Here is a 13,202-nt window from a genome sequence, read left to right on the forward strand (position 1 = left end):
AGTCATGGGTTAAACAAAAATCCTCTTCACAAACCCTTTTTTTAAAGACACTCATGACAGTTGATTTTAAATTGTTCGATAGGAGTTAAACCAGTTGCTATGCAGCTGTTCGAGAGACTCTGACAATGTGCGGGCAATGTATTTCATCTCCAATCTCCACCATAATAAAATGGCCACGGCGTTTTATTTGTATCTAACAATTACAATGAAGACTCAACATATATCGCGTAGGGATGGTGCCAACGTCAAAAGGGATAGGAATGTGTTTCAATTATAGACATAAAAGTATCTTCAAACTCCAACGATAGGCAATCTCACTAAAAAACCAAAAATTGGGGAAATGCTCTTGTCTGTATTAACATTGGAAACAGTATCACCTCTGTCAATGCAAGGATTGCCCCGAAAACAACGCCTTCGAACTTAACCTATTCATTGTAGGCAGTCTAGTGTCTTAGAGATCACTACGCAGAAAGGTGCCATTTGCTGCGATAATTAATGCGATGCTTATCATCATCAGTCTTAAACGCTCCTCACAACCTAATTTTTACGTAGGTCTTAACCCTTGCCTATCCTGTAAGAGCCTTTTAATCTCTCCATAAGTGGATTAACCTAGATCCTGGTGTAACTGTTACTCCAGTGAAGCCATTCCTACGACACCACCCCATGGCCGCCCCCCCCCCCCCCCACACACACAGACATGCTTCCCTCCATCATTACCAAATTAGCTATCACTTGATGCTTCAGGATGTGTCTTATCAGGAGATGCATTCCCTTAATGAAGTTCTCCACTCATTTCCTCTATTCTCCAATTTGAATCAGTTCTCCTTATTAGTTATTCCATATACCCATTTTCAGCATTCTTCTGTAGCACCATAGTCCGAAAGCTTCTATTCTCTTGATGTCTGAACTCTTTATCATCCACTTTTTACTTCCGCACAATGCTAAAACGAAGACAAATAACTTAAGATAAGACTTCCTAATACTTACGTCTAGGTTCAATGTTAATAATCAAAATTTTTTCAGGAATGCTTTTATTGCTACTGTCACTCAGCATTTTATATCATCTCGACTTCAACTGTTGTCATTTATTTTGCAGCCGAAATATTTGTAACTAAGCACAGACACTCACTCACTCACACACACACACACACACACACACACACACACACACACACACACACACACACACACACATGTCCGTCGCGACGACGTGGTCAAAGCGCAATATAGTGTGCACAGTTGGATGGGAATCGGATACTGTAAATTATAATTATCAAAATATTGAGTGCCAAAATGGAATGGCCTATGCAGCAAAATGTCCATAGACCCGCCAGCCTGAAGGCGAAAAAATTATATATTAACCTCAAAGCATCATTAACTCCTTGATGATCGGAGTGTGCTGATTCTGCATTTATATTTTCAGCTAATGAATTTACGAGCAACTGGAGCGGCTTTTCCTTAATTTAGATGATTATACAATTAAAAAATTCGTTTCAATTTCAAAATTAAATAATGAGTCCACTTAGAGAGAAAAAAAGATAATGATGTTGCCTCAGGCACAGTGATTTTGTAAAATTCACATACACAAACATCAATTTGTGAAAACTCTGATGCAGTGCGAACTTCTTCGTATAAAGATGTCTATTATCATTTTTGTTCAAAGAACTTTTATTTGTAGACGAAGTTTCCTTTGCAATTATATATTATTGGTTCAATCTTGTCAAACCGTCACTTTCACATTAATGTGCGGCACGGTAGTCTTCACATTGTCTAGCAGCCTGGAATGTCATAACGAAGCTACGACTACTGTCTTCCACATTGATCTGAAGATGGCCTTTATCATAAATGAAACAATTTATATAAAAAAGAAGTAAAACTGAAACTTTCAGAGACAATAAAAGTGTAAAAGTGGAACCAGGACTCTAATCCAGCGTGTCTCATCGGGGCTAGCCAGGCGAGACCTGCGAACTATTTTCAGAGCTTCAGTTATGTCCTTACCTCACTCTCGAAACGGTTTATTCGTCTCGATGTATTTTGCCATTCAGAGCTGTTACGTCATACGAATTTGATAAGCAAAATGAATCTATGTCACATTAAATATTTCTCACCAGTTTTTCGTTTGGCTATGTTAGGATTTGAGGTCCAGTTTTTCAGGCTGTTATTCGTTCCACACTGTGAAGGGGAATTAGTTATTCTCGAAAGCAGAAAGCGAATGACGACAGTGTTATAACGAAGTATTTTCACCATGAAATGCTGGTGTTATACAATGCGTAAATTAGATTCAGCTTTGTGACTGCCTTCATAACTCCCTTTTAGAAAGACCCCGACCGAAAAGTGTTACGGAAAAAAATTACCAGACGTGAAATGAAGTTTCAAAGGACTCGAAATGAGTACTGTAGAGTCATCCCTGTTCAGTATATAGGTTATAAATTGCTTCGTGACAACGATGGATCTCCTTGATGTAGTTTTAGGGTGATGCTGTGCTGTATTTCAAAGTTGCAATACCAGAAAACTGCGCCAGAGAGTAGAGAGACTTGCGTAGGATCGCCGGTTGGTGCACGGGCGGCCATTGGATACTTGACGTCTTGAAATGTAACGCATCATACAGAAGTAAGGAGTAAAGCCTCATGGCTCCTCAATTACACTATTGGCTAACAAGCAGTTGTAGCTGCAGCAACCATAAAATATCTGGGAGTAGCTAATGTTCCCGTTACAAATTGGAAAAACAACAGAAAAGGTTTTTTTGAAATAGTTGATGCCACACAGATCCCTAGAATGATTCCTAAGAAAGTGTACTTATTACATAAAATAATAAACTTTAGAAAATGTTTCATCGAGTATTGATCATCAGTTTTGAGTACTTACCAGATAGGATTAATACGAGAGATAGAGAAGATCTAATGAAGAGTAACACGTTCTGTCGAAGGATCATTAGACAGAAGGGAAAGCTTTACGAAAATACCCATCGAACACTAGTGAACGGAACATTTATCAAACATGGAGATGGTTACCGTAAACATTTTCGAGATTTACCGTTCAAGACGGGCGATTATTCTGCAGTTCAGACCTAAGTGTGTCATATAGCGTTCATAGAAGAAGATTCAGACTATTTATCGATCGTTCCACTCTCCAATACCACGTGGAAAAAATGAAGACCTAAATCTGTCCGTGCGAGCTGTGATTATTCAAATTTTACCCAAGTGACTATGTTTCCTTATATAGGTGGGAATCAACAAAATATTTTCGCCCCAGAGGAGGAAGTTTGTGATTCAAATTTTGTGAAAATCTCTCGCATCAAGCTAAAAATCCTTTGTTCTAATGTTTGGTAGCTCGACTCACTATATCGGAGATACAAATTTTCTTATTTCGTGATAATATAAAAGGAGACTTGAGCGTTGTCCTTCGTCAGTCTTGGTAATGACATGCAGCAATACTCCACAAGACGACGAACAAAATTCAGACAGTATCTTTCACGTGTCTTACCAATAAATATCAGTCTTTGAGACGCTATCCGCACAACATTTACCTTGTGATGATTCCAGTTGTTCCTAAATGTAGATCCTAGTTATTTAGCGGAATCTATAGCATTCAAGTTTAAGTTATTTATCTGTAACTGAAATCTACGGAAATAGTACCCAAGTGGCGAGGGGGGGGGGGGGGGGAGAGTGGATCTCACTGTACTCACTGTATTCTTCAACATTGCCTGTCTGCACAGTAAGATGATGCCTCTCATCTAAGTAATTTTCTATTTCATTCTGATCTTCTGAATGCTTTACTAGACTGTAGACCACAGCTTCATCTGCTAACCGCCGAGCGGTGTAACCGCGTGGTCTCAGACGTCTTTTTACGGTTCGCGCAGCTTCCTCCATCGGAGGTTCGAGTCCTCCCTCGGGCATGTGTGTGTGTGTGTTGTCCTTAGCGTAAGTGTAAGTTAGTTTAAGTGAGACTAAGTAGTGTGCAAGGCTAGGGACCGTATTAGTTTGGTCACATAGTACTTACCACAAATTTCCAATTTCCATCTGCTAACTTTATCGGCGGTCAGCTCAGTTTTTATCCGAAATCGTTTATATTGATTAAGGACAGCAGAGGATCTATAACACTTCGAATGGGAACCCCCCAGATATAAATTCAGTTCCATTAGGTCTCTGTCCCTTAATTACCTAAAAAACTGTGACTTTTCTGACAGGAAGTCACGAATACAGTAGCGCAGTTGACAAGGAGACCATCAGTTGCGTTTATCACGGATTTTTGTGAGCGATTATGTCATAGAGGGACCTGTACTGAGCCACCAGGTTAGCGGATTTTCGTCCTAAGGTCCCTAGATGTCGAAATTTTATCGAACCTCGTCTACCTGTAACGCTAGTCACGTTCCGACCACTCGCTAAGGTTCACAGCTGAGTGTAGCCGGTGCGGGTGTATATCGTACCTGGGTACTTTCTCTTTTCTTTCAGTTTAATCCTGCAGAATATATTACATGGTACATATCATGCGAAATTGTAGAAAATAATTATTTTCGCTGTTGTTATTTTCTTAATAAATCAATCGTTACAGCAAACTTTCTTCAAATGTGTACTCCGTTTGTGGTTCGTAGTTAAAATTCCAAACATTTGGACAACTTTCGCTTGATTCGGGGTAGGGCAGACACCTCAGGATCAAATCTTCGAGTATGACAGAAAAGCATGCACCTAGAGCGTAAAACATATCTGACCCAAATGTACCCGACTTTGACAAATCTGTGATGTTTGTTTTTACAAACAGAAGAAAATTCTAACTACACACAACTTGCTAAAGACTAATGGAGGGGTTGCTTCTTGTAAAGATTACATAAAGACATTCTTTGTTTCTGCCTAAGTTGACTGTATCTGCTTTCACAGGAATCATCAAATACATGTTATTCGCATCTGAACTGACCGAAGAAAGGACAATCTCTTTGTATTCTTTGCCGGCCGCTGGTGGCCGAGCGGTTCTGGCGCTACAGTCTGGAACCGCGCGACCGCTACGGTCGCAGGTTCGAATCCTGCCTCGGGCATGGATGTGTGTGTTGTCCTTAGGTTAGTTAGGTTTAAGTAGTTCTAAGTTCTAGGGGACTTATGACCTCAGCAGTTGAGTCCCATAGTGCTCAGAGCCATTTGAACCATTTTTTCTTTGAATTCTAACGAATTATGTTTTCTGGTATCGCTTCTGAAAAATCTATGTGCCTCAAAGGCAGCAGTTTTATTTCTACGGCAGATATCATCCCGAATTCTGTTCTAGCACGGGAAATAGTAGCGACCAAGACGAACCTGTAAAATACTCTGTAACAAACGGATGAAACATTTGAAGAACTTTTGCGCAATGATTGATTTAGTAATGAAATTGCTACGCCGGAAATGACAACTTTTCAATAATTTTGCATTTTCCTATTTAATAATATTCTGTAGGATGAAAAGCAGAAAAGGAAAATGCACGGGCTGGATCTGACTTAACCTGTACCACCAAAATGACAGCCAGGAATCTTAATCACTGCCCTTCTTCCACGTTAGTGAAAAATGCCTAAAGTCACAGGTACAGAAGATACTCATTAACCTTAAACATTGGTTTCCTCGAAAACTATGGGGCGACGCAGGAAGACCCACTAGCCAGGTGCTGAAGACGGGTATCTCTAAACATACTAAAGACTCTTTAAAATCCATGATTAACAGGTCTCATTGTCTCCTTGTGAGTCGATACTCCATAGCATGCCATTTTATTAGAGATGCTGTGTCAGAAGCCATCAGGACGTCATGAAAAATGGAATCAACTTGAGATCCCCTGTCCATAGCACAGATTTCTTCGTTTGATTAAAGAGACAATCGTGATCTACAACAACCGTATTTTCATACCCCATATGACTGTGCACGAATAGATCGTTTCCTTCAAGGTGTTCAGTAAAGCTGGAACAGTATATATGGTCCAAAGTCCTACTACTAACTGATGTTAATGGTTCAAATGGCTATGAGCACTATGCGACTCAACTTTTGAGGTCGTCAGTCACCTATAACTTACAAGTAATTAAACCTAACTAACCTAAGGACATCACACACATTCATGCCCGAGGCAGGATTCGAACCTGCGACCGGAGCGGTCGCTCGGCTCCAGACTGTAGCGCCTAGAACCGCACGGCCACTCCAGCCGGCCTGATGTTAATATTGTGGTTCTATAATTCAACAGATTACTTCTATTCCCCATCTTTTGTACCGTTGGGACCTTTGCATCTTTCCAATCTTAAGGTTAGTTGAGAGAGCTGTTGTGTATGATTGCTAAAAATGGAACAGTTTCATCGGCATATTCAGATAGGGGGCTAACTGGTATACTATATTGAAGTCGCAAAAAGGTAAAGTTCGAGAACTAACAGCGCATAAGGAGACTTAGTGACACCTTTCCACATTCGAGAACGGAAAACTAAAGCGCTGTCACAAACCTCTTCCAAGAAAGTTCTGGCTTGTACGTCGTTTTAGAACTCCATTACCACTTCTGAAAAATTAGCAGACTCGATTAGGAGCTCAATGAGGATATGCAAACTACATCTGTACACATACTGTCTCGTATATTCCTGTAATAGCTAAAAAAGGCACGCCCTAAAAAGCTGCAAGGAGGAAAGAAAAACGCTTTTGATAAATTATACCTAAGGCACACTACAAAGACCACGAGAGCGACAACTGATGGTCCGAAGGAAATATATTTCCATTAACGAAAACATAATTACGTGGCATATCTCACTGCTTCGTTACCGCACACAGGTACATTCTTAATTCAGATGTAAATAACGCTAATTTTTAATGAGAACACAATTTTCCCTTCAGTTATAATTTACGATTATAGCATAGTGCTAGGGCTAGGCGCATCTGAGAACGCTTACGCTCATACGAATGTTGGCATTCTCGGTAGCTACCATGACGCTTTCCATACGATGTTTCATTGCCTCCGTGGCTCCCTTATCCGAGACTGACAGTTCTGCCAATTCTGCCAGCTCGTAGAGTGAATACTTCATCGAGACACAATCACAATAACGTAAAAACCCGACTCTCGCTTATATGCTAATTCGACAAACTATATGGCAAGCTGTCCCCACTTCGAATGAGTACTCGAAGTAAAGAAAGAAAGAGATTAGCGTTACGACGGCAAATTAGTCATGAGACACGCAGCGTAAGTTGTGACACAAGAAGGTGGATTAAGGAAGCAGCTACGAACAGTCAGGGAAGCTATTTAATCTGTTACCTGAAACTGTACGGGAATTTCACAGAAAAATCTTACTCTGGAGCTGATAAGTTTAACGCCACTCCTGCTGATGCGATTCAGTGTTTTTGTCGTAGCGTCACGTCTGTCTAGATTACCTGCATTACTCTAAATTATGCCCAGACACCCTCACGGAGCTAGAACTAATTTACTGCGTTGAGGAATGGCCAATTTCTCTGAAATGGATTTCCTTTCTTTGTTCTCTTTCTTTGCGCGATTGGTCTCTGAAGTATATTAATAGTTAATACAGGTCAATGAAAAGTAAGCTATCAATTGAATAAGTACGAACAGCTGTGCAGGATGCGTGAACGTGCGTTGCTCTCGGGATCTTTTTATTTGTGTGAAAATCAGCATACTAGATAACTAATGAGAAGGTTTCAAGTTCAGAATAAAAAGGTTAGATCTTTAGTGTATCTGCCGAGCTGCACCCCAATATTGTTTTCGTGTAGGTTTCACCTTGTGCTTGCGCTTCGTGCTATCAAATTCGAAGGCTCTGTAGAAGCCACTGTGGATGCGCCTTCAACTTTATCCAAGGTGTTGGTAGAGGTTGTCGTCATGTGACGAATAATGCTTATCGAGATTTTAGCCGCTGCACCTCAGAGGGTGTCTACGATTTTTCGGGACTCACATTGTCTCGTCCAGTTTGCTGTAGATGTTTGTAGGATGTAGATCAGTTAATTAACGAGAACAAATTGCCAAAATTGGTAACAGTTTATGGAGATTTTCACATTGATGAGGATTCCTGTAAGTTATCAAGAGTTAGCATCGTCGCCAAAAAGAACGTCAGTTTTAAAACTCTGAATGCTGTATGCAGAGTCGAACTTAAAAACTACGTTAGAGCCACAAGAGGTTACGTAGTTTAAAATAATGACTGAAATCAATATTGGTCGAACTGTGTAATTATATTACTCATTGTTTCCTAAATCTGGCTGTGGATAGAGAGATTGCCCCGACAATTACCAATGTTCCTGAATTCAGCAACCCAACGAACAGGTCATATTATCATCCTATAGAACACTGGGTAGCAGGATTGAAGGGACATAAGAGGTGCATTCAAGTTCTAAGGCCTCCGATTTTTGTTCTCCGGACTGGAAAGAGATAGAAACATGCGCATTGTTTTAAAATGAGGTCGCGTTCATTGTCAATACGTCCCAGAGATGGCAGCACTGTACGGCAGATGGAATTTTACCGCCAGCGGAGAGAATGAGAACTGTTTTAAATACTTAAAATGGCGACGTTTATTCTTACTTGAACAGCGTGCAATCATTCGTTTTCCGAATTTGCGTGGTGTGAAACGAATTGAAATTCATCGACAGTTGAAGGAGACATGTGATGATGGAGTTATAGATGTGTCGAAAGTGCGTTCGTGGGTGCGACAGTTTAATGAAGGCAGAACATCATGTGACAACAAACCGAAACAACCTCGGGCTCGCACAAGCCGTTCTGACGACATGATCGAGAAAGTGGACAGATTCTGCAGAGTTGGCATTTCTGTGGGTTCTGTTCACGCAATCCTGCATGACGACCTGAAAATGCGAAAATTGTCATCCAGGTGGGTGCCACGAATGCTGACGGACGACCACATGGCTGCCCGTGTGGCATGTTCCCAAGCAATGTTGACGCGCAACGACAGCATGAATGGGACTTTCTTTCATCGGTTGCAACAATGGATGAGACGTGGATGCCATTTTTCAATCCAGAAACAAAGCGCCAGTCAGCTCAATGGAAGCACACAGATTCACCGCCTTCAAAAAAATTTCGGGTAACCGCCAGTGCTGAAAAAATGATGGTGTCCATGTTCTGGGACAGCGAGGGCGTAATCCTTACCCATTGTGTTCCAAAGGGCACTACGGTAACAGGTGCATCCTACGAAAATGTTTTGAAGAACAAATTCCTTCCTCCACTGCAACAAAAACGTCCAGGAAGGAATGCGCGTGTGCTGTTTCATCAAGACAGCGCACCCGCACATCGAGCTAACGTTACGCAACAGTTTCTTCGTGATAACAACTTTGAAGTGATTCCTCATGCTCCCTACTCACCTGACCTGGCTCCTAGTGACGTTTGGCTTTTTCCAACAATGAAAGACACTCTCCGTGGCCGCACATTCACCAGCCGTGCTGCTATTGCCTCAGCGATTTTCCAGTGGTCAAAACAGACTCCTAAAGAAGCCTCCGCCGCTGCCATGGAATCATGGCGTCAGCGTTGTGAAAAATGTGTACGTCTGCAGGGCGATTACGTTGAGAAGTAACGCCAGTTTCATCGATTTCGAGTGAGTAGTTAATTAGAAAAAAAGTTTGCGGCCTTAGAACTTGAATGCACCTCGTAGGCAGTATAATGCTCTTCCCGCCACTCTTGTCGACTTTCAAACTCATAGCCTACACATTTTTTTCTGCAACTATCCAAGTTTTCTCTCCGTGGCTCAGTGCGTCACTTTGTAGTACTCCCACCAACGCATACTCACCAGTTCCGGAATTCGAACCTGCGACCTTAGTTTATGAGCCAAAAACGCTGACCTCTGAACCACGAAAGTAGATATTTGAGCGATTCTAGAACTGAATGTTAGAAGAAGTGTTCTGTAGAGTACTGTAGATACGAACGTACTCCCAGGGTAGGTTGCATTCCTTTATGCATTACATGTAAAATAGCGAACTATACTTTCTTATTTCCGACTCTTAAGAAAGTACTTACTCAAAATTTCATCGTGATCGTCGTCTGGAACTAGCTGTTTACTGTCTGTATGTACCAACAAATTTACATATGTATGTTACGCCTTAACGCATTGTTCCGTTAGAGATTTACATAAAGAGTCTCGCTAATAAAGACCATAATGCCCCGACTGACTGATTTTTGCGCTTATCCATGTTTTTACCCGAATACTAATTGTACTCGCTGTTATTCACTTTTCCAATTACCAACCTCACGTTGTCTTAAAATTCTTTATTACTTTCCGAAGTCTCTACAAAAACAATTAACGCTTGGTTTGATGGTTAAGTCCGAACTATTGAGAGAGTTTGGGTATAGCGAATATCATCCATATTCACTCTAATGTCTTGATTAACGTCCTGCAACAATGGCTTACGTAGGAGAAGCAACAAGACATGTTCTAAACATTATTTTATCTCGTCGGAGAGTTGCAGATTCATTTGGACTAATGGTACATAGTGTTTGCAGTTCTTTGTGGGAGTGTGACATACGTTTCTATTTTATGCTTTCTCTAAAACGATTCTCGTGTACAGTGTATTTTAAAACTCTACTAACCAGTGAACAGCACGGAAAGAATGTTACTGGGTTGTTGTGGTTTTAATTAGTGCGACGTCATGTAATGGAGGTACCATTTCCCTGTTGTAGTAGAACTGGCGTAAAACACTGGATCCAGCGGGAGGGATGCAGTAATTTACACATTTATAACTAATTAACTGATGCATAGGAGGCAAACTTCATTCAGGCCATGAATGGACGAAGAAACTGTGTAATGTGGCACGTGAAAGCGGTATCTGACTGTACCTCAACAATGAAAGTGGTTAGAATGTACGTAAGACGATTCTAAAAATGGTAATTATCAGCCTCACACTAAATTACATTAGATGCAGAAGCGTGCAACGTTTAGTTTGTTTCTTCTTATAGCACGGAAATAGTAAGTTCCCGTTACATGAGTTGCCATATAAATCATTAACTTTTTTGAGTTTTCTAAATGAGGCATGAGTTAGTACGAAAAATTTCAAAACTCTAATCACGGTTATCAAACAATATGTCTTGGTTTCATTGGTAGTGCATGTCCGTGCAGTATGTGTTTTATAAGTATGGTTGTAGATCTATAGCAATTACGTGTACCACATAAAATATACTAAGTTCATGCGACCTGTGAACGAAATCGACAAACTGTTCAGAACTACGTTACTCAAGAGGCTACCTAAACTGCTTGTATGTTTAAGCCCAATATTAGTCACGTACTTCAGGCGTTAGCAGTGTCACGTTGCTAGTAACATATCGGCAGTAGTTTTCGACAATATTACGCGTATTTTTCAAATAAATTAGTGATAATGTGCAATAACTTCTCACCGCATTTGCTTTGTGATTAACTTACCATCGAGGCAGGTGTGAAGTGCGAAGACAGCGGTGATCACGAATACCAGCCGTGTCATTCTTCCTGGCTCTTGTTCCCTCTGAACTGTCTACAAATCCTCTGCTGTAATATACACACAATCACTCTCCATGTTACTTTAAAAGTTATCGTCAAAACTGCGTTCAGTTTGAGACACACGCAAGCACGGCTGTTATCTGCTGTTAGCGATTCCTTCACAGATTGCTTCGCAATTATCAGATAGGCTAAACGAAAATCTCAGTGTGGTACGGGGCTACACTCTATTTTTGCACGTGGTAACGCGATCGCGATCACCATGCTAGTGTGCAGTGCTCTAGGTCCGTGAGTTCATGACGTTACATGTCCAACGTCGTCGAGCGCCCCACCTTGGTGAGCCGGGTGCAGAAGCGCAACTGAGGCGCCGGTGGATTCCCGCTGGTCGCCAACTGGCCGGCGCATGCGCAGTGTCTGGGGGATCCCAGGCGCGAGAACGCAGTGGATCCTCACGCCTCGCTGCGAGAAGCGCAGGCGGGAATCCCTGCGCCCGGATTGTTGCTGTAAAGGTGCGTTTACACTGCGATTTGTATCGGCACATGTATGAGATACAGGTATATGCGACTTTGCGACATGTACCGCGACTTGTATGAGTTGACAAGTATCAATTTCATACATGTATGAGCATGCGTTTACACTGATTTGTATCACTGTACGATGGCTTCCGACGACGATTTGGAAGATTTCACATTTTTATGTGCTGGTACACTTGCTCTTTTGGAAGATGATAGGAAGAAAACGCGGAGGAAGCGTAGATGATGGCAGAGACAGTTTCTTCGCAAACGCGCTACTCACGGAGCTTACGCAATGCTCGTTCAGGAATTAACGCTAGAGGATGGCGCATATTTTAGAAATTATGTTAAGATGAGTATGGAGGATTTCCGCGGTTTGCTATCTCTTGTTGCTCCTCTTGTGTCCAAAACCAAAACAAACTTTCGGGAAGCGATTCCACCAGAGGATCAGTTGGCAGTAACACTCCGTTCTTTGGCCACTGGGGATTCCTTTTCGACGTTAATGTATCTGCATAGAATATCAAAAAGTGCCATATGCAACATTATTCTTCGTGTTTGCGAGGCCATTGTGCAGGTTTTATCCCAAGAAGTGAAGGTAAAAGTTATATATATATATATATATATATATATATATATATATATATATATATATATATATATATATATATATATCAGAGTATGTAATACATTATATAATTTTTTCATGCATCTGGCAGGTATATCAGTTTTTTGCTTTTATTCCGGCAGCCTCGCGTGATAATGTTGACAACGGATGCTAATGCCGACAATCGTGTGTGAGACGTTGGCATTAGCAATCGCGCGACAATGCAAATGTTTTGTCATGAAATCTTCGTTTTACGAGGGCAATTACTTTTAACGAGCGGACGAGGGTACATACAAGTAACTGTCAACCAGGAACAGCAGCACAAATTTTCTACCGCGCCGTTGATGTTGCCAACATAACCACGTGAGGATGCTGGAATAGGAACTAAAATTTTAACGGCACATACATTTTGCAGCATAAATTTCTCAAATTTTGCTGAAATGGGTTAGCTTTTAGTTCTTTGGATCGACTGACATGCTTCACTCAGTAATACAATATCACAATTTCTGAGGACACTTTCTTCACAGTAGAGATATCCAACAACATTAATTTGTATTTAGTTTTATTAAGTAGTACTTGACAACACATTACATGCATATTTCAACATTTATACATGTTTTTAAAGAATACATAAATTATGGTGCATTAGCATCTATTAGTTCATCGTTTGCCTCCTGCAAACATCTGTATATTCCGT

The 13,202-nt window shown here is 41.0% G+C and overlaps 1 protein-coding gene across 1 annotated transcript in view; it reads right to left on the reverse strand.

Annotated features, from left to right (window-relative positions):
• Nucleotides 1-11,615, reverse strand: part of LOC126262718 (uncharacterized) — an 860,056-nt gene extending 848,441 nt beyond the window's left edge. The window contains exon 1 of the mRNA XM_049959507.1: nt 11,339-11,615. Within this exon, the coding sequence (XP_049815464.1) occupies nt 11,339-11,396 (58 nt within the window). The 5' untranslated portion in view covers nt 11,397-11,615. The remainder of the gene's footprint in view (nt 1-11,338) is intronic.
• Between the last annotated feature and the right edge of the window lie 1,587 nt (nt 11,616-13,202).

Source organism: Schistocerca nitens, chromosome 6 (genome assembly GCF_023898315.1).
Source record: "Schistocerca nitens isolate TAMUIC-IGC-003100 chromosome 6, iqSchNite1.1, whole genome shotgun sequence".
NCBI lineage: Eukaryota > Metazoa > Arthropoda > Insecta > Orthoptera > Acrididae > Schistocerca > Schistocerca nitens.